Here is a 22,958-nt window from a genome sequence, read left to right as displayed (position 1 = left end):
CCAGAGGGGTGGGATGATGGGCACTGTTGAGCAATCGGGAGATTTGTTTATTGGCCCACAGACAATGTGGGACGTGTGCCATGACAGCTGAAGCTGGCTGTGGTGTTTTACTTGTGTGTTGACTTATGAGTCTTGAAACCTCTGAGTAAAGAAGGGTGGTGGAATTTCTGCTTGGGCTTCTACAGCATATTTAAGTATACATTCTGTGTGTGTGTGTGTGTGTGTGTGTGTGTGTGTGTGTGTGTGTGAGATGTTCACTGAACTTGCATGAGGTGACTAATGAGCAGGGTTTGGGACGTTCACCCACAAAATCACTTTTCGCTGCACTGTTTCCGATTGCGAAATTGAAGTTATTTTCATATGCGCTCTCTTTGTAGGGGAAAAAGGTAAAAGTGGATGGTACGGCTGTTGAAGTGTGACTGATTGCCTCTCGCTATTCTTTTGGATCTCATTTCTGGAGAAAGCAGTGAAAGTTACAGGTCGAGCCCAATGAACACGCTCATGGCTCCGAGGGCGACTGGGTGTACGCCCAACCCCTGCTCTGCTTGTCTGGGCCAGTCCGCTTGGCGCGATTGCTTACCTCTGGAATTCTCGGGGGGGGGGGGGGGGTTTCCCCCTCGTACAATAGCAATCGCTCAGCGTGCACACAAAAGGAAGTGTGTACAAATCTCTTGTGCTTCACAAACTTTCTTTGGTGACACGGAATCGTTGCAAGGTTTAGCTGTCCTAAGCTCGCTTTTTAGGCGCCCGTGAGATCTTTCTTTCCAGCCTTTGCTGAGCGTAACGTTTACTTTGGAGGGTGTGTGCAAACCTCGAGGCCCATTGTCATTATGAAAACTCCTCTGTAAATGCTGATGTGAACGATTGCAGCAGGTCCCCTCCCAATCTTAGTGATATATAGATGAGCAGCTATTTCGTAGCCTCGGGTGGTATTTCTGACTTGCCAAGGAATTTCCCGACACTTGGTGCATTTTAGATGCTGTGCTCACTGGTCCCAAAACTGCAAAACATCGACCGGTTTACGTCAATGAAAGTCAATGTAAATATTGTTTGAGTGAAACACCAGCGACAGTAAAATGAACTGATCTTAAATAATTCCACGTCGTGTGGTTTTCTGGCTCATCGGCCACAAAAAGAACTGCAGGCTAGGAATCTTCACCTTTTGTTGTGCACATTAATGAGCAATTCAGGCCACATTGAGGTACCGATTAATCCATAAACAGAAATGAGAGCAGACCGGTGGCTTTTGACCGACTGGAGTTGCTTGTATTGATGCTGCTGTTCAATCTTGCTCCATGACCGCATGCACACACCTCGTAAGGGTTAGATGTAAAAATAGAAATTCTATATATATTCTGCCTAAATATTGGTATATAAAGACTATTCACTCAGACCATCTGGTGCTTGAGGTGATGGCACGGGACCTCCACCTGATGGCATGGGACCTCCACCTGACCGCCTACGGCTGCTCTGGGAGCCGTATCGACAGTCAGAACAGTTGAGAGAACTATGTCCCAAACATCTCCGTTGACGCAGTTGGAGTGTGTCTGCTATGGTGCTTATCCCTGTCCTGCTCCTGAGGTCTTCCTTGGCGATGGTCCTTGGCCAGAAGGTCTTGAGAATGCGCCGCAGGCACTTGGTGTGGAATACCTCAAGTTTCCGCTCAATAGCGGCAGCGGTCTTCCAGCAGTCTCCTCCATACAGGAGGGCGATGAGGACGGAGGGTCTCCAGCTGGGTTTGAGCATTGGCAAAGGCTTGGTTGGCTGAAGATTAAGAGTTTCTCAAATTTGAGTCCGGATGACTTGAGTCGCAACAGGTTGCGCTAATAAAGTGTGGTTAAAAATAAGGTGCTGGCTCTAAAGAAAGAGGTAGAAATGTCAGAACAGATTGCTTTAGCCTCTCTGGTACCAGAAGGTCCTCTGGATGGAAAGTACAAGTGTATAACTTTCCTTGAAAGACGTGATGAATCGGCCGAGTCCTTGGCTTTACATCTTTTGCAGAACAGTCGGCCCATTTAGATTCCTGAACGCATCCACTTTTACCAGCAGCTCAGTTTTGCACATTGTTTCCGTTGTGTTCTTGCGCTGCAAACATACTTTTATGGTTCTGCTCAAAGTTCATTTACTGTCACAGTAAATGAGGGGCAGCTGGTTCAATAATGCTTAGAGCTGCTGGCTTTAGACCCAAAGGTCACAGGTTCAAATCCTACTTCCAGCTGTAGTAGCCTTAAGCAAGGTACTCACCTTAAATTGCTCCAATAAAATTAACCAGCTGTACAAACAGGTAAACTAAGTACTGTAACATTGAGTCGGTTTTCAGAAGTGTCAGCTAAATGGATAAATGTTAATGGTACTTATTACTGAAATATTTTGAGATCTGTGGGAAGTGGTCAAAATCCCTGATTCACAGGTATCAACTATAAAAGTAGAAATTCACAGCAAAGTAAAGCATGTACATTTTGATTACTTTTTTCCCCTCAGCAGGTCATCTGCTGAAGTGTTTCCATGAAGCTGGTTAAATTACATCTGTAACCGGCCATTTGTCTTCTGATGGCGTTCCTCCAAGATAAATGACTGTGCTTACACACTTCACACACGAGCACAAGACACATATCTAGTTACACTTTTCTTGGAAAATCTGATTTCAGCAACATGTTTTTGCTTATGTTTCTACTGACCAGCAAAGAATCATTTTCCGACTTTAATCTAAATGAAGATTTAAAAAAAAACACTTTTCTCTGTATAGCAACTCAGTTTTGCCATTAACTAACAAATGGGTTTTTTTTTTTTTTTTTTTTTTTTTAAATGGAGCAATTCAAGGCAAGTTACCTTGCTTGAGGATGATACAGTAGCAGGGAGTGGGATTCAAACCTGTGACCTCCAAATCCAAATGGGGCACCACCCTACCTGCTGCCCCTGTATAGTTGAGATAAGGTGAAATCTGCACAGTGGGGAGGAGGAAGTGGACTCTTATTTGTGAAGGATTATGATATAATGGCTTAGTATGTGTAACTTGGCACAAGGGGAGAAAATCCACCCTAGTTTTTTTTTTTTCTTTTAAAAGAACCCTGGGAGTGATCCAGGGAGTAGCTTGTACACCATCCTCAGGCATTATTGGTTCATTGGTTTGGACTGGAAACAAAGAGCTGCTCTTCGTGACTGGACACGCTCCTCTCGAATCGCCGCGCTTCTGCAATCTACAAAAGCTCGACGAATTACCGGGAGGAGTGAATAATTCCACGTGTCATTATGAATAAGAAGGCCGAGCAGTTACGGGCTGCATTTCTCTCCCAGTGGAACGCCTCCTTAATTTGATGAGGACAAATGCAGCACATGTCCCCTTTCCGTTGTACCTCATTTACCGTAGGTACTGATGAAGATTTTAAGTGACTTGTGTTTTTTCATTTACAAGTTATCTAAACCATGTGACTGTTCAATTTGTTTTGATTTAATTCAATTTCCTAAAATTGAATCTATCTGTAGCAGCGTAAGAGGGCCATATCCACCTTGTTCATTTGACCACCGCAGTTTGCATCCAGCATGGAACTGGTGCTCATTATTTCATAATTCATAAAGTGTCACTTGTTTTATGTAAATCGAAATGTAAACTAAGCATTTAGTATTCTTTGAAGGGATGTTATGAAGAAGACTTTAGAGGTTCAGAAGTATATGGCATGTATTAAAGATGAGCATCTGGATGTTATGGTAGATATGCGCTGATGGAGTTGCACATAAAGTATTTAACACATTTTACTGACCAAACAGTTTACAGAGCCATGGAATCGAAGAATTTATATTATCTGGGACATACTTGTTTAATGTTGCAAATGCTTTGGAGTGACGAATGTTCCCCTTTCTTCACCCATTCAGTCAGTCTCTTTAGTACTGTGCACAGTGCCATACTGTGTATGTATCACTTGACACCCGTTTACCAGGCATCTGAGCCAGGTCGACAGTGGCGAACTGAAAATTGCAGATGTCAGGGGAAGGCTATGGAAGGAAAAACTTTTTTTGGATTTATTTCCGTTTTGTGTTTCGTATGTCATCTCGTTGTTAAACGGCAGCTTTGTGCCTCCATTCATGGCATGTACATTGTGTTCTGTTCCGTTCCAGTTGAGGGCATTAACTTTGCTCCTATTCACCCTGCTTTGCAGTCGAGAGGGACGAGGGCTGCGTATCTTCTGGGACAGGATGAGGGAGCCCAGCTTCTCCTCCCGCTGGAACCCCTTTGCCAAAGACTACCCGTTCGCTACCTTCACCTACCACCCTGTGAGGAACGCCGATGAGAAGTTTGCCGCTCTGTGTGAGGTGAGCTGTTTAGTCTGTTTCTTGAGACTTGCCGAGAAAGGAAGAATGGCGAAGAATAATTAGTCCAGATGATCTTTGCGTGTGGGGGTGGGTGCTGACGGATGGGCGGATCGGCCGAAGTTTGCACCGCGAGGCTTTCTAGCCGTGACTGCAGTTCAGTGGAATGTGCGTGATGTGGGTGGGATTCATTCACGTTAAGAATCCGCAGTACAAAAAGAGTAATTCGGCTTCACCTTAACACTTGACAGAACAAGAGCGCCTAATGAAGGTAACCTCTGACAGTGAACCGCACAACCTGAGGAATGCCTTTGCACGCTGCTCATCTAATGGGACGCTTCAGCAGCACAAACCAAGTGTGTTGGCCTTCGATAGATACAGATGGGTGGGTAGAACTCGTGTGCAGATACATGCATAAAGCAGTCCCCGAATTACGAACGAGTTCAGCGTCCTCGGTCTGTCTTTAAGTAGGAAGTTAGGTACAGTTTGTGTCTAACGTCAAATTTGTCTCAGTATGTAGTATACTGTCTGCCTTTCTATGCATAAAAAGCATGAAAGAAGTGCTTCGGATACACTGAAACATCCGTAATATAACAATACGGTAATAATACAACGTACTGCAATAGCTTCCTATAGCTGCCCAGATCAATTGCAAGACCCTGGTTATTGTCTACAAATGCATCAATAGAACTGCTCTCAGCTATTTACAAGACTTGATCAACCGCTACACCCCAACCGGACTGCTTCGCTCGCCTACTTCTGCTTGACTGCTGTCAGTGACTTACTCATGCATACATCTCTAGACTGAGCAGGGATTGAACCCATGTCCACTCGCACCACCCAGGCGCTGTGAGACAGCAGCGCTACTCGCTGTGCCAGCATGCCGCCATAATAACAACTATAGTATTTATAATAGAGGCATAGAAAAAGAAATGATACAATCATGATAAACAGAAGACATTGGAGCCCAGTGCAGGATAGTTTGAGAATCAAAGGACTAGATGTGTTCTCGTGGTCGGGGACGGACAAACGTTCGGTCGATCGGTGAACTGAACAGAAGCGAGGATCTGAAGTCGTGGTCAAGGGACAAGGCAAGCGGTTGTTATCAAGAGACATGGAATGGGACAGAGAGGCATGAGAATATGCGGGGGGGGGGGTCTGGAGTGAGATTCCGCAACTGGGAAGAGGTCTCTTTTGTAGCCGACTGCTCTCTGAGAAGGAGGGCGACTGTGTATACGCGTGCGTGTGCGGAACAGTAAAGAAACTTAATGCTCGCTTCGTGATTGTTGAGTTTTTCTTGAATGCATCACCATCACTTGCATCACATTTATGCTTTGGTGGCAGGACTAGGAGGGTAAAAACAAAACTAAAGCCAAATACAGTAACACATGAGACACTTGATGGGAAAAGGACGTCTGTCCTACCTTGGTCTCACGCGCCGCACCCATGAGCTGACGAATTGCTGCAGACACGCAATATTTTGATTTGCTTTGCAAAAAAGCGCCCGTTTATTATTATGAACCATTGTGTGTATATACAGTAACTCAAATTTTTAATAGGCTTAATTGTGAAGTTTGGTTCGTAAATAAGTATGGGCGGTACGTAAGTCAGGTGTTCATAATTCGGGCACTGCCTCTGTGTATGCCCCCCCCTTTGCACACACGTATACTAAGCAAGAAACATGCCACGAGCCAATATCACACACCCATACTGCACAAGACATACTTAATTTTTACACTACAAAACCATACTGTGTTTTAGGGCTTTGATACAGAAAGTTCATATTTTGCTCCTCTTAAGTCCAGTACCCCTACAGGAAACACCTTATGATCATATCAAAACGGCCATTGCGATCTTTAAATTAAAAAAAAAAAAAAAACACCAGGGAGGGATCTCATTTCCCTCAACAGCCATTTAAAATATTATACAGCTGGGTACCCCACTATGCTTATGGTTCAAAGGTATTTACAAAAAGAGCCACATGCCTGCATTTCAGCAACTTTGCTGTTGTCTTCTCCACAGCTGGACGACTTCAGAGAGCAGCTGGTCCAGGCGTGCCAGAATGCCCACGCTAAGGAACCCGTCCCAGGGAAGGCGAATGGAGTTATCGTGCTGAACCAGCCACTCGTCATCGAGGCCTATGTGGGTTTAATGTCCTTTATCGGCAATCAGAACAAGCTGGGCTACTGCCTGGCAAGAGGCAACATTGGTTTTTAAGGAGACCTTCATGCTTCCTAACCACTTGGTAGTTCCATCGTGTCTTTTTTTCCCCATTTTATGAAGTTTGCTATGTTGTGACCTTTGCTTATTCTTGCATTTAATATTAAAAAATTTAAATTTATTTGAATTGTACCGTGTGATAGGCTGGCACCCCCTCCATGGTATACCCAGTCAGTATGTCTGGGCTAGGCTCACATCTGTCATTTACATTGCATTATTCACTCAGTTCATGCTTTTCTCCAAAGCTACTTAGATTTATTTAACTGGAGCTATTTAGGGTGAGGGCCTTACTCAAGGGTACTACAGCTGGAAGAGGGAGTTGAACATGTGCCATTTGGGTCTACAGGCAGTAGCTCTAACCACTAAGCTACACAATTTTCTTCCAAAAGTGTCTTGCGCTCTGTGAACATGTACTCCGGTAATTTTTGAATGGTTTTTCTCTGGAAAGTTAAGCTTTACAAAATGAATGTAACAAATAAGCTGATTTCTTGGGAGACATTTGTACACATCAGGTGATAAGGGAATAAAGATTAATTTTTTTCTAGATAAAACTGCTTCCTTGCCTGTTTTGTATTTCCATAGCCTACAAAGACATTTTTATGTTAATATTTTAGTTACCCATGAGTGGGACTTCCACTCAGTGTGAAATATTTACATTTTCTTGAAGCTAGAGTTAAAAGTGGAATATTAAATTAAGCCTCTGTGTCAAACTCGTTGCTATCTTGGTGATGGATTTGCTTCCTTTTTGCATTACTTTAACTTGAAAGTATTCATTAAAATGCTGAATTATGACTGACAGTTACTATCTATACCAGTTGTTCATTTGAGAAAAAACCGGTGCCGACTCCCCCGTTCCCAAATTTCTTCACAAAAATAAAGATTGGTAAGAGCTGTCCACCATCAGTGCTCTTTTTAATCAGCAAACATTTTCAATTTCTTAAATATTAGCAGAAGTATGAGTGGAGCTGGGTAGGACTGGGTAAAACGATTCATTTTTCCTATACTGATGGGTTGTGAAGAATTCTGTGCTTTGACACCATGTTTGTTTAATGCATTAGTTGAATGTATTGGAACTGTCTTGAGCTGGATAAGACTAAGGACACAGGATTTTTAAATTAATTAAAATGAGAATACTTGTGTACTTAGTTTTTCCACTGTGATAAAAGCATATCTTGTTGCACCACTATCCTATCATTAATGCGATACGCGGTGTCTTATGCGACCGTTACAAAAATGGCAAAACGAAAGAAACAAATGTAAACGATAGGGGAGCGTAAGAAGGCAATGAATGCCTTTTTTGTGCAGTCTGCTAATGAATAATCACTTGGGTTTTAGACATGACTAACTAATGAAGGTCCTGCTGTCACTTGTTTGACTATTTGGTTGTAAATATGTCCAATGATATAAACAGGAATTTTCAGTCTTGGTCCTGGGAACCACAGTGAATTCTGGTTTTCATGGCATCTGACACCCTACTTTACAAGAGGAACAGTGATGGAAATTTCATGGGGGAAGAGCTGCACACTTGATCTTTTGGACTGGTCTGGAAAACTTTGTAGGATTTATTATAGTTACCTGTCAGTTGACGAGTTACAAAGAGGGTTATTATAATGCATCGTGTTCTTCAGACCGGTAATGAACTGCTTGGTTCTGAGGACTATCCTCTAACTCACAGTTCGAGTCATTCTGGACATGGTCTCTGCAGGAGACACTTGTTCTTCACGCAAAAAGCAGAACACCGTCTGTTCCGATCCTTTACCCTCCCCTGAAAACTACAAAAAAAAACTACAAAGCACATTGACAAACTACTGCCACGGTGGGAACAATGGACCTGAACCATCTCATGACCTGTGTATTCTTTGGATCACCGCATTTACATGAGAACAGGCTACAGGGGCAGTCAGCAGTCTCCAGCAAGATTTGGTGTGGCTGTGTCCTTCAAAATACCTCAATTGCAGTCTATAAGAAGATATGGCTAAGATATATGGGTCAATACTGTATTTTCTAAAGAAGATCTCGGTGTACGGGCTCTGCTCTTCTATCCTTGACTAGACAGTGTGCTAGACTAGACAAATAACAGACCTAACATATCCAGCTATAAAAAACCTTGAACATCAGTAACAAAACTATAGGCCACTTTATAACATTATCTTCATCTCTATATTTAAACCTTGCTTGTTAGTCACTGTTATGGTCACATGTAAATATGCTCTGGGTTTAGACTGTCTGCCTTTTTACAAGTGTGACAACTGCACAGGTCACCTGGGAATTTTTTAACACTGGAATTAATTGTTTCACATACTTATTGTCAGGTACTGTGAGCTTAGCAGCTCTCCAAGGTCCTGACTGCCTATTAAATGCTATGTTAGACATGATCCATTGAGATATGGCCACGACTGGTGACATTTTTCTATTTCCAGATCAGAAAGTTAATGTGTGTATATGCATGCGCACGTGGTAAATGCCGAAAATATTGTGAAATCCAGGATACTGAGAAATGACTTTTGTACTATATTGTCATTGTGTCAAGGCTTCACTACAGTCCAGCCATTTATGTAACACTGATTTTAAAACTGTTATAATACCATACAGTGTTCTCTTCCTTTGCCAAAGAGCTCAGGGGAGAATATTTACTAAATTCGGTTATATATATTTAAAATTATGCATGAAACTGATTAACTTCTCCAGTTTCTACTCTTGCCACTGAAGCAGTTTGAAGAGAAAATACACTGAAAGAAGCTAGAAATACAGTATATGTGATTTGGCCTTCTCGATGTATTGTCGGTAATTAAAAAAAAAAAAAAAAAGAAAAAAGTGAATAAAATGAGAATGTAAAAAACAAAAATATAAACATACATACAATAAAATGACTAATACAACATGATGACAATTCTACACTGATTTCTATAGAGTCTGATGTTTCTATTTAATTCTGCTCAATCATGCTTCTTACATGGCATATAATTATACTGGTATCATCTATGCAGCCTTGCCAAGATACATTTTCATCAAAGGATATGTTTTTAATACCTTTAAATTACCCTTGATACAGGGGGATCTACTTTGGATGTTTACAATGACGTAATACACTGAATCTTTTTGTGGCATAATACTAAAGAACGATAACATAATGGAGGGTATAGAACGCAAGATGACATCATTGCCAAATATGATTCCATAAGGCACATGCACACTGAAGCCGCACATAATCATTTGTCTTCATAAAGGTTGTACTGCAAGAATGATCTAACACCTCTTCACACAAGTTCATCGTTCAAAAATTTGTATGAGATTCAATATTTCTGAAGGGGAAACGACTGAAAAAGCAGTTACCGAAAGTGGAGAAGTGAATTATCCTATTTACACCATCACTAAGATATCACAATCTCAACTTGTACTATATAGGAAACACATTTATAATAACCTGCCACTGATTTAAATGTCTTAAACCAATTAATTTCTTCCAACATTAATTCACACACACACACACACATTTTCAGAACTGCTTGTCCCTTACGGGGTCACAGGGAACCGGAGCCTACCCGGCAACACAGGGCGTAAGGCCGGAGGGGGAGGGGACACACCCAGGACGGGAACATTAATTCATCGAAATTAAAATCAAAGCTTTCACTACTATTGCTACATTAAGCATTCTTAACAGGATCATTAGTAATGATATCCAACTAAATTAGAATATTGTATGAACATGAACAGTAACATCTTGATTTTATGCAACTTGTGCCTTAAGATCAGAGTAAACATTTCACTTTCTTTCTTTTCACTGTTCTGGGAGACCCAACAATCTTGCCTGATGGCTGCTGCAAGCCCTCCACCGCAGTTCAGTACATCATGGAAGTACAGCAAGCCTTCCCCACATCTACTGCCTTGGTCTCCTTCTTCTAAGCACAGAAATACTTCTAATGTGGACTACTGTTTCTTACATGTGCAGATGCGATTTACGACTTTTTATTTTGCATGCGAGCTGATAGTGTACTGTAAATAATAAATTCATGCCTCGTAGTTACTAGAAATTTCCCTCCTGGAAGTTTACAAACAACTCCCGAGTGGTGAGGAACAGCTGTAGGGGCTCAGTGTAACATTTCATTTGAAATAGACAAAGGCAGCATAGAATGTTCTCATGGATTTCAGCGCTCCATCATTCATTTTTACTCCTTAACTAATTATTCAGGCACACAGAATGCATGGGGAACATGCCAAGCCTCCTCATGGCTCTTTTCTTTTATTTTCCATCCATCCATCCATCCAACTTCAATAACCGCTTTGTGCTAAACAGGGTCGCGATGAACCGGAGCCTATCCCAGAGGCATTGGGATGCAAGTTCAAATCCAGCCTCCAGCTGTAATACCCTTGAGCAAGGTAATTACCCTAAATTTTTCTATTAAAATGACCCACCTGTATAAATGGGTGAATAACTGTAGGTAGCTTAACACTGAAAATCTCTTTGGAAAAAAGCATCAGCTAAATGAATACGTGTAAATACAGTGCTACACTTCTTGAAAATTTGCTGTACATAAACAAGATACTACACTGTGCATTTCTGACCGGTTGCATATAAATTCAGGAAATTAATAAATTATTGATGTGTCTAAACATAACTTTGATTTAAGCACAGAAAAATGTAAGATGCGGCAGAATCCGGAAATGCATCTGAACCAATTAAACAGTCTTGATTATGCAGAATATTTGAATATCATTAGAGTTTTTTTTTATTCCTTTCTACATTTGTGACCTGAGTTGAGACTCTTTTTGCCCTCAACTGGAGTTTCACTAGCAAGATAGATCTTTAAACGCACTTAAAAATGCCCATGACCCCGTGTGACTCCCAGCGCTGCCCTGTAACATTAGATGGATTCTGTGAGGGGCTGGCGATCCTCAGCTGGCAGAGGGTCTGTGCACTTCTGCACCGGGGGAACTGTCCCAACCTGAACGTCCGCAACTCGTCTGGCCACATCGAGGACCGTGCCACCGGTCACGTGACCGCCTTTCTGTCTGTCGCACTTCCACGACTGAAGACAAACTGCCGGACAGGCCAACGTGTCGTGCTTGCAGGACTCATCGCGCTCCTCATTCGTCCCCTCTCACGCGTCCAGCTCCCACACTCCTTTGCGAGGCCGTCAGAGACGTCTTGTTTTTACGTATTCCTCCCCCTCTCCTGGTCTTTCCCATCCCCAGCTGTCACTGTTGTGTCTGGAGCACTAAGTTAAACTCGGAGGGCAACAAGATACTTGGAAAAACTTCAAATTTGCCAGTCCTCCCAGCAATGCAGAATGCCGGAACGTAGAACACACCCCGGATTCCTCCCACGGAAAACAATAGCTATGAGGAGAATGCGGGGCAGCTTTTTGATACTTGTTTATTTGGTTTTGTTGCTGCGAAATAACACCACAAACGGTTTTGTTTACGGCTGACCCAGCCTGACAAGCCATCGATTTTTAAATAGGACTTCTAAGAAAAAGAAAAAAAATAAAAACTCCAGATCCAGCAATATGTTCCGTACAAGCAGTACACCAACATTTCACAAATGTGAAATATGCTTTGGGATGCTTGTGGGGTTTGGGATTTTTATAGCCCAGGGAGATGTTTGAATAAATGATTTATGTTACACTGATTCCATTGCTATAGGACTGCTGTTAGCAAACAGTCGTATTCTCATATATTTCATTCATATGCGGCATGATTTTCATGCCTCACCAAAATGTACTGCTTCACCTCTTCTGTAACATCTTGTCTGTTCCTCTTGAGAAGAAATGGTGGTAAATTATAGCTTGAACACAAACATTTGGACAGTTCGCTATTTGCTGTGCACAATAAATGTAATTAAAATACTTACTGTGACGCAAAAACGGTTTCACTTCATTTTGTTTTTAAAGCTGTGTGATGCCGTCTACGTAGAGCGCTTGTAGGTGTCACCCACAATGTCCACGATTCACTTTTGGTAAAGGTCATGTCTCTCCAGAAATGTAGTATAGTAAGTCTTACATGTGGCAGCGAACGCTCTTGAGCCAAATGCTACTTTCTGATGAATAGTGCAAAATAAGTGTTTTCTTCTGTTTATGTTTTGTGAATTATAATTAAGAGTAATGTGTAGGTAGAAGTGTTCAGTCAAGTATCACAGTATGTGAAAAAGGGGGTATTTAGCTAAGAGAAGAGGCCCTTTTTTCTTGTGGCTGCACGACACATATTTAAATGTACTTTTTACATTTATTTGTATAGCATACTTTTCTCTAAAGTGTCAAGTAATGATTATTAACTAGTATTTAACTGACACCTTGAATCAAGATGATTTACAACGCTAGTTACACTACCGTAAACTCCTCAAAGTCAATGCACACAGCGCAACAACATAACACACATGCATACACACATTCACCTGAAACACCCATGTTTGGACTTTGGGAGGAAACCAGAGTAGCGAAACCCACGCGGAGCTTCACGTAAACTGAACAGGGATCAAATCTACACCTGAGTGCACGCTTCACATGCCGTGTGTGTTTGTGATGAAAGCCTGATACCGGCAGCATTTTCATAGTAATCATACAGTGAAGAAATGTCACCATGATGTCCTGTGAACACCTGATGATCATTTTACATGTTTCTGGAGCATTTTGGGGGGGTGTTCATGAGACAGTCTAGGACATAGAATGTAAAAGCGAAAGGGAGAGGCTCACCGGGGACAGGAATCTGGCTGAGAAGAGGAGTGCTTTATGATGCATCTTTTGTTCCTTCTACGTTTATTGTGCGTCAGCACCAGGCCGTTGTTGACAGTTGTCATTTTCAGAAAGACACCACTGTGATGACACTTGTTACGGAACTACATCTGCCCCAAGGGACAGCGGTGCATAAGAGCTGAAAGAGAAAAGCTCTGCCAGACACATGGAGCCTTGAGAGTTTCATACTTCCTCGTCAACGGTTTCAAAGAGCAACAGCATCTATCTGTCATTTAAATTTTTATTTATATATGTAATAATAACAAACCATCTGTCTACATTTATATTTTTATCTATATATGTAATAATAAAAAAGCATTTCTCTATATATGTAACAACACAAAGCACCTGTCTTTATGTATATATGATTTGTAATAATAAAAAAAAACATTCATGAGAAATACGCAGTAATAAATGCAGTATGACAATAAATTATTGAAAAACAGTCATGTGTGATACAGCAGATAAAATAAGCATTTAGGCTTGAAACTACTGACAGTTAAACTTATTGAGGCGTCTGTGTCAAATTCGCACGACAGAAAAACATAACAGTTATAGGTTATATTGATTACCGCGTTTACTATTAAGAGTATTTATAGTGACCTCTATCTGGAAGGGAGGTTTATCACTTTATTCTAATTCAGTTTTTAAGGCTTCCTTCTGCTTAGAGTTGTTAGGTTTCCGTTTCAGTTTCCATTTACACTAGACGGAGTAACTGCGGTATTTTTCGTGCCATGTCACCTTCCGAGTGTCGCGTGGAGCTGAAGTTAAGGCTGCTGACAGTCAGCTATGAAGACTGACAAGAAGGGACAGGGTAGGACCAAGGAAATGCAGCGCTGAGCTGTACACAACCACCAAGCATGTTAATGCTCTCTGCCTGTGGCATTCAGCTTGTTCCACTTTCCACGGTGTCCTGGGCCAAAGTCAAAAAGAAGGTTTGATCGGATCAAAAATAATTCCCACTTCCAGTCTCTTCACTTGCCTTGCACTAAAAAGAACCATACACACACACACACATCTGTGGTTAAGGCATCTGTTTGTAAAAATGCATAATGTATAATAATCATTCTTTTAACCTGACCTCAGCTGAAATGCTATTGTGCTTGTTTGTAGCTTTCATAAGCTGTAAAAAAAAAAAAAAAAAAAAAAAACCTGTGTTGCAATGAGACTGTGTGCCAACAGGGGGCGATAAATACCATCAACCTGACGCAATGCTATTGTGTATAATGAACGGTACATAATTTAAAAGTATTATTAATTACCATTATCACCTTTATGAAAACTTCATGAGTTGGAGAAATCAACTTTAAAAAAAAAAAAATATCACGTTTTAATAATTTAAAGCAAAATCCCATCCTCAACTATTGAAATGTGAGCACTATATTAACATTGGCTTTAATGGCCAAGTGTTGGGAATCACTGCCTGTCGGCCTTAGCGTCAAACCGCTTGACAAGGGCATGAAGTTACAAGTGCACTTGTGATGTTAGTCTGACGCTGAGTTCAAGGAGCATAGCCCGAGAAGACCGACCCATCTAAAGCGTTCCCTGGCCTGACCTCTCTGGACAGGAATGTGATGGCTTGATGCTAAGTGAGCATCGCTGAATCCACCTCTGGTGTCCCTGGCCCCTCCTCAGCGTCTGTCACTTTGTGTCCCCAGTAACCCATTGCAGCACAACAAATATGTCCTTGATATGGCTGGCACGCCACAAGCAGATGTCGGCGAGCGGGAGATGAATTTCAGAGCATGGAGATGTAAGGCCGGTGACAGCTGGGGCTACGGTTTCACCAGATGTCCTGCATTTTAACCTTCGGCAAACACGAGCTCGCGGCCTCCGAGACGCACTTTGAATGCACGCTAAATACTTTCGTGGCGCAGGGGTCGTATCAGGCGCAAACTAGAATTTCACCAGTGAGTCCCACACATGTGAAATATTCAGAAGTGGGTGATTTACACAGCTTCATAACTCCACTGATGCCTATTTGGTGTGCTTTCACATAGCTGGATTGCCACTCCTTGTTAAGTCAAATCACATCTGGAATTTCCATAGCGCTGCAGCATGAGCCACACTACACCTAAAGATCATGCCCTGCTATTTATTGCCCCCAGTTTTAATCTGTTGTATGTAGCAAAGCATGTTTAATGTGACAATAACAGTGGATAAATGTTTGAATGCCTCCTCTGTGCTATTTTGTGAATGTCCCCATCATGTGCGACAGTTTCCCGGTTGACTTAAGTTGTTCTGCAGACAGGCGGCTGGAAGGGCTTAGATGTTCAGACTGGCAGCTCATGTTGGCTCATCGCCTCTAGACGCAGATCTTAACGTCCGGGATGCTGGCATTGCAGGGTAACCGTGTGGAAAGCAGTGCATGGACTGGCATCACTTACAGAATCGGCGGTTCACTAAGATGCGTGTTTGCGTTCAGAAATCAACGTTCACCCATGAAAAGGTACCAAAAGAATTCAGATTAAAAAGCATAATTACAATTCAGGGACAAAATCAGAAGTGTCAGTTATTCTTCTCTTCTTTGTCTGTGTCTTTCTTTTCATTTATTTATATTTATTCAATTAGCTGAAACTTTTCTCCAAAGGGACTTACAACGTTAAGTTACTCAAAATTACTTGCCCATTTATAGAGAAGGGTAATTCTACTGGAGCAATTCAGGGTAACTACCTTGTTTCAGGGTAATAAAGCTGGAGGTGAATCTACAACTTTCAGATTCAAATACAGCACCTCTAACCACTATGCCAGCAGCTGTCCCAGCTTCTCTTTGCTTACTTTTCATAGGTGCACAGTGAATGAAGAATCACTGAAAACTGAGGAAAAAATAATTGAAAAGTAAAGAATGACATCTACAGTGGAACAATTCAAAGGAGGAGGACTCAAAGAGATTCTCTCACTGACTTTCGCGATGCTGCCTCAACATGACCGTTTCTACCGTCACGCTTTTCTGTCCTGAGGAGTTTGAGCGCCCTGAGGCTGCTGTGCAAAAAGCAACAATAAAGACTCAGAAATTACTATATCAGAGGTGTGTTCGCAGCAGTGCTCTCAAATCGTTCTAACCTTCTCTTTGTCTTCTTTTATTAGACCATAGAGCGCCTACACAACACACACTAATGCATCTTTCTCAATGAGCATTAGAACGCTTCCGGTTTCATTTCATACCTGGGGATCGAGGGCATTATGCAATTTTTTTTTTTTTTTTTTAAACACCTGAAGTCACATATTTCACACTATACATGAAGGAAACAAGAAGGTCCCACTACTGCTGCTTTTAAATCCGGCGACACAGAGGCCTACAGAGGATCACTTCCACAACAACTCCGACCCCAGGCGCACGTGGAAAGGCATCCAATCTATTACTAACCACAAACTAACAATACAGTCCCCACCAACCAGCGACGCTTTCCTCCCAGACGAGCTCACCCACTTCTTTGCTCGCTTGGACCAGGTATCAGACATCACGCCACGAATGCTAACTCCTCCTCTGTTGACCCCCCCACTATCACTCTCCACAACTGAGGTATATTCAGCACTAAGCAGAGGAGATGCACGCAAGTCAGCTGGCCCTGATGGCACACCCGGGCGTGTGCTCAGGACATGTGCTGGTCAACTGGCACAGGTCTTCACTGACATTTTCAACCTGTCATTGGCCCAGGCCTCTGTTCCCACATGTCTGAAAAGCACAACTATCATACCTGTGCCTGAGCATTCAAACGCAAAGTGTCTGAACGATTTCCGACCTGTTGCGCTCACCCCCATTGTTATGAAATGCCTTGAGAAACTGGTACTGAGTCACCTCACAGCGGGCCTCCCACCTACACTGGACCCACACCAGTTCGCCTACGGCCCAAACAGGTCGACAGAGGATGCCATTCCCACTGCCCTTCATTCAGCTCTCACCTACCTGGATAACAAGAACACATAGGTAAGGATGCTGTTCATTGACTTTAGCTCCGCATTTAACATGGTCATTCCCACACAACTGATCACAAAGCTCAGGGACCTGGGTATCTGCACACCCATATGCAGATAGATTCTGGACTTTCTATCCAACAGACCCGAGACTGTAAGGCTGGGCAATCGTGTGTCTTCAACCCTTACTTTGAACACCGGCGTCCCACAAGGTTGTGTGTTGAGCCCACTGCTCTACTCCCTGTTTACCCATGACTGTGTTCCTCTGCATAACTCCAACATCTTCATCAAGTATGTAGATGATACCACAGTGGTTGGCCAGATCAGTAATAATGATGAAACGGCCTACAGGGAGGAGATACAACGCCTGTCAGCATGGTGCTCCACCAACAACCTCACCCTCAATGCCATGAAGACCAAAGAGCTCACTGTGGACTTCAGGAAATCTAACAGCAGCAGACACCCCCCTGCCTACATGAATGGTACAGAAGTAGAGCGTGTCTCCAGCTTTAAGATCCTGAGTGTCCACATCTTTGAGGATCTGTCCTGGCATCAGAACATCTCAATTCTGGTTAGGAAGGCGCAACAGCGTCTTTACTTCCTGAGAACAGTGAAGAGTGAGAAAGCTCATCTGCCCCCTGAGATTTTAACTAATTTTTACCGCTGTATCAGTGAGAGCATCCTCACCAACTCCTTTACAGTGTGGTATAGCAGCTCTACAGTGTGCAAAAGAAAAGCCCTGCAAAGGGTGGTGAAAACTGCCCAACGCATCACTGGCACACAACTACCTGCCACTGAGCTTCTTCACTGACAATGACAATAAAGTTGTATCTATCTATCTATCTACAGTGGGTACTTTAACAGCAAGGAGTCTATGGAGACAAATCATGGTGCACTGTGAGTAGTGAGCAGTTATTGATTCCGGGGATCAGGTGCCCTAACCAGGGAGCATTGCTTTGTTGGTTCAAGTGCAGGCTTCCAAAATGCCTCATGTGTTCCTATGGACACTGTGATGCTCCAGGAGAGACAGGAAGAAGCAGAACAGTGAGCACAGAAGGGCAAGACTGAAGCAGGAGGACAGTGAGTGCAGAGGAAGTGACAGTTAAACAATACACGATGGAACAGAGTGAAACAAAAATAAAACAAACACCGTTCTGCACTCTGGACTTTTGTGGTCACAGTAGGAATTCAGCAGTTCTGAGGGACAGGTGGAGCTCATTCCAGTACAGTGGATGCACAGTTTGGTTTGCATGGTCCTGTGTTTGACAGGGACATGTTCTTGGGTGTGCCACTTGTTCTTTGACATGACTCTGACCCCTGTGATGACTGCAGGGGTGCTCAGCACCCACAGCTATCCCACAGTGTTTGCATGCAAAGGCACAGCCAGCATTGCCTGCACACCCCTATGAGCAGAACAACACGATGCCGTTCTGGAAGTGATACGATGGCGGCCAGCCTGAGGAGGAGTGGTACACTTGCAGGGAGTCAGAGTGAACACGCCGCTGGAGGAAACTGTGGGGTTTCCACAATGCCTCAGTGCATGACACAGCAGCCACTCAGAGAGCAGAGCCTGGGAGAATCCATGGCCCGTCAGGGCTCCACCGACTGGTCCTGCAGCTTCGTCGGATTGCTTCCTTCATGCTTTCTTTCACACATACGCACCACAAAACTCAGTGCTCTTCTCAGTCACTGAGAAGTGATTTCAGCAAAATAACATTTTGAAAGTAATTACTTGTATTTTAAATTGTAGAACATACAGAAAATGAGAAAGCGTTAAAGATGGAAAATTATTTAGAAAATCCATTTCAAAATAAATATAACATAAGAACTCAAACATTGATGAGAAATTTCATGTAAGCTTCTGTGAACCTCTTAAGAGGTGTAAAGGTGAATCAGCTCATGAGGCTGCTTGGAAATTTTACCTTCTTTCCTTATAAGGTATTACATAGGAAAACACCATAGGTTCTGGTGATGCTTGACTGACTCTTACTCAGGAGACATTGATCACACTGTTTACTCAGCAATGACAACTGACATCAGCCCTGTATGACTTTGTTTGCTTATGTGTTCCCTATGTAAAGACATCCCGTGTAACACTTCTTGCCACCAACTTTGTTTACAGTTATTTAGTATTTTTATTTATAATACATAGCCATGAATGGTTTCATGCACCAGATTCTGTACTTCTGGAGTTGTTCACTTTACTGAATCTTATTCAGTTTAGATGCATTAATAAAATTGTATTATATTAAAAGAACTGTAATGTATTGATTATATAAGAACTCTGAGATGAAGGTATATGTTGATGAAAGCATTTCGGTTTCCTGAAAAAAACATGGTGAGAAGCTGGGTACCCTCTATATGGAAAACAGTCAAAGGCACTCATACAACAGGCAGTTTAGAGTCACCAGTTCACCTGAAACTGATGTGTTTGGACTGTTGGAAGAAATCCATGTGTGCAAAGGGCATGCAGACGTTGTGCAGACTGAGCAAAACTCAAACCCACTCCCAAACTCACAGTCCAGGCACTGTGAAGCACAACCACTACCCGCTGAACCACCATGCCACCCACTGTGGAAAAAATGAATGCATTTAAGTTTTCAAGGACAATGGAAAGATGGGGTTTGTGTCAAAGCACAATTCTATAATTAAAAAAAAAATAAATAAAATTAAAAAATTACTGACAAGTCAGTTTTGTTTAACAATCTATTTTTCCTGACAACACTCATTAGTCACACTAAAAACAACACTTAGAAGTTTGGCGATAAAGAGAGCGAATTTAGTGCGTCACGGGCTGTTATTTCCCTGTAATTAAATCTGTCATTGTGTCAAGTTTGATTTTAGAGAGTCTAACGTTCGAGTGTAAAATCCCGGCTGGTTAGTCAATTATAACTTTGCGATAACATGTAGTTTAGAGTCAGTGCACAAATTAAACTTTGGTTCAATTCACAGACCTAATTGTGAAATATGTATGTGGTCCAGCCTATTAATTACTTTTATTAATTACTTTTATTTCATTGACCTTATTTTCCCACTGCTCTTATTTCACTGAGACAAAATGAAGCTTTTCTCACTAAAATCTCTCACTAATTATGGTTTTAGGAGATTTTCATGCTTTCCGGACTAGAAGTGAACACCCAAATGTAAAATAAATTTTAGTAGCATTTTTACTTTTAGATTACTTAGGAAACATTAACATTTTTACCTTTGTTGGTTTGACTGACAAGTTTACATTAAAAAAGAAAAATTTCTCTCTGGCCATCTATTCACCTATTTATTTATTATGGGCACTGACAATTCATCAGTTACATGAAAATACTCCTGGTACTCACGATATTTGTAGGCCATTATTAGCAAGGCAAATTCAAGTAAAGCACGAACTGTTTCAAATAATGAGAAAAAAGTGAACATTTTTTAAAGATGCCTACATGAAGTATGTACATATATTTCACCAAAAAAAAAATTGGGCTGTGAAGTCTGACACGTAGCGGCCACTCGCATGGACTCCAAGGCAAGGGAGGAACGTGAGAGGTTTGGCAATGCCTTATTCTACGCACATCTGGAGGGTACAAACTCCACACCCCTGACCCGGACTCGCATCCCACACCCAGAAGGACCGGCTTTAATCCCAAAAGAGATGTATCCAGAGCAAGTGCCCAGAGCAACCTTATACTAAAGATAGAGCTGAGATGTTGCGGGGAACATCCTATGAAGCTGCACTGGAATAAGGTAGATTCTGTGAATGAGCTTTTGTTCCTGGAGGCTGGTACAGAGCAGCTTGGATCTCCAACTAGGGAGTTCTCAGAGCACAATAAGCACAACTGGGCCGCTCAGCCCCCTCCCCACTTATTTGGCTTCTCCATCGCTGCAGTAAAGACCAGCTCAGCAGTTGCCCAGCAAGGTCTGCTTGGCCCAGGTCATCTGAGAAGGTACCACAATACACGGAGCATGATGCCCCTCGTCAGGAATGTGTCGAAAGCAGAAAAGAATGAATCGCTTTTGCAGTCCCCATGTTACTCTCTTCCCACCTGGCAGCTGGCCCGGCTGATTGACAAGTGACGCCATTCGCCTGGAACCTGGGTCCAATGAACACTACCACCCCCTTCTGCCCCGCAACCTCCCACTCACCCCAGCTCAGCTTTCACACGTAGCTCTCGCTATGTAAATTCTTAAGCCAGCCCAATTAGAAAAACAGATTACATGGCCTTCGCATCTAATTGAGATCAGCCTTCCATTACAGATGGAAACAGGTAGATCAAATGAAGTAAATGCATTGGAACTCATTGATACACAGTTATTGGTGAGCTGTAAACATCTCTCTTCGTTTTTAACAGTGACTCACAGGGGAAGTTTACCAACTTTAAATCAGCACTTTCTAAGGTGATGTCCTTCTCATTTCCTCTGTCAATGCCAGTCATGTGGGACATCTGAAAACTCAAACCAAATTAACACAGTGATCCATCCATCGATCCATCCATCTATCTATCCATCTACTTGTTTGGTTAGTTGTTGGTTTTTTACTTGTTTTTCAGGTCAGTTGTATTTAGTGTCCCAAAGTAAAACAGAAACACTGCTTCAATGTTTTATGATATTTGAAAATGGTTGAAAACCTCACATTTTGATTTGCATTAGTGACTGACTTCTCATGTGGAAAAAAACAGAAGAGCTTTTCATCTCAAAATTTCAGCTAGCTTCACAAAGATCGTTTTGTTCACAAGGGTTAAGGGTTACAATGGCATTACTCTCAAATACAGGGCGACTCAGCAACCGAGACCTTTAGGAAAGACTTACTAAATACCTTCTTGCATTCTAGCATCCCTCCGTATCAACTGCATGTTTTATTTTTAAAGTATATCCAATGACAAAAGACACTTTAAACCCTTTCTTACATTACATGGGGATGGGTGTTAGCTCATAGATACAAGATAAAATGTCTTTGGGCAGGCTCTAAACATCATTATGTGCTGCACGTACATATGTTTTAATAGGCTTAGAAGCAGACCAATCACACTTGACTTTCTGTTACTAGGTTACCACTATCCTGGTAGCTAAACACCAGGCCATAAGTTTTACATCATGCACTATATTTCAGAAAGTTATAGAATATGAAAGATAGGATTACTTCACAGAATTGCTGAAGCAAGCTTCTCAAAGCCATGGACACCTGCTCTTTCAGGGTGTCATACTAAATTAAAGAGGGCCTTGTACGAATGCCCCGTTTACTAGATCTTAAGAGTTTTCGGTGAACTTGTATAGCAATGCTAACAATTATTTTGGTCTCACTGGCCCAACTATCCTTTCAATGGTGTGAAAAAGAGTGAAACAGAATAAAGAGTAAAAAAAGCAATCCAGTGCATAAAACTCTTAATATTAGTAACCACAATACTTAAATTTTGACTATGAATTTTCGTTGTCTGAAACTGTGTTTAAAATATACTGTATATCTATGGCTTTCACAAAAACTGAACATTTAGTTTATTACACAATGTAACAGAGGTTGCCTCAACACAATACCTGTACTCTGAAGTGCAAACTTTGCCTCATAACAAAGTTTATTGTTGTTTTAAAGAAAAAAGAGGTAATATCTGACCATATCTTACTATTTAGAAATAATCTGGAAAACTGTGTCATTAAAAATTCATACTCTTATTAAGCAACCATTTTCTGACCTGAAGTTAGTGTATTCACAGTCTTGCCAATACTTGCCAATTTGGATGTTTTATCTTTTCACTTTGGCACATGGCCTTCCCGATGCTAGCTGCAGGCAAAAACAGTTTTCCCATGAATGGA

At 42.0% G+C, this 22,958-nt stretch overlaps 1 protein-coding gene across 3 annotated transcripts in view; it reads left to right on the top strand.

The window, feature by feature from the left end:
- The window catches only part of tprg1 (tumor protein p63 regulated 1), a 43,216-nt gene extending 36,157 nt beyond the window's left edge, over positions 1–7,059 (top strand). For 2 of the 3 annotated variants that reach the window (XM_029254164.1, XM_018757292.2), the window contains 2 exons: positions 4,155–4,308; positions 6,328–7,059. In XM_029254164.1, the coding sequence (XP_029109997.1) occupies positions 4,155–4,308; positions 6,328–6,522 (349 nt within the window). In that variant the 3' untranslated portion in view covers positions 6,523–7,059. Of the gene's footprint in view, positions 1–4,154; positions 4,309–4,556; positions 4,691–6,327 lie in introns of all 3 variants that reach the window. The other variant, XR_003797870.1, reaches the window with a different exon arrangement.
- Positions 7,060–22,958: the final 15,899 nt, after the last annotated feature.

Source organism: Scleropages formosus, chromosome 8, assembly GCF_900964775.1.
Source record: "Scleropages formosus chromosome 8, fSclFor1.1, whole genome shotgun sequence".
NCBI classification, from domain to species: Eukaryota; Metazoa; Chordata; class Actinopteri; order Osteoglossiformes; family Osteoglossidae; genus Scleropages; species Scleropages formosus.
Note: the sequence above shows the minus strand (reverse complement) of the source record. Positions and strands in the feature narration are given on the sequence as shown.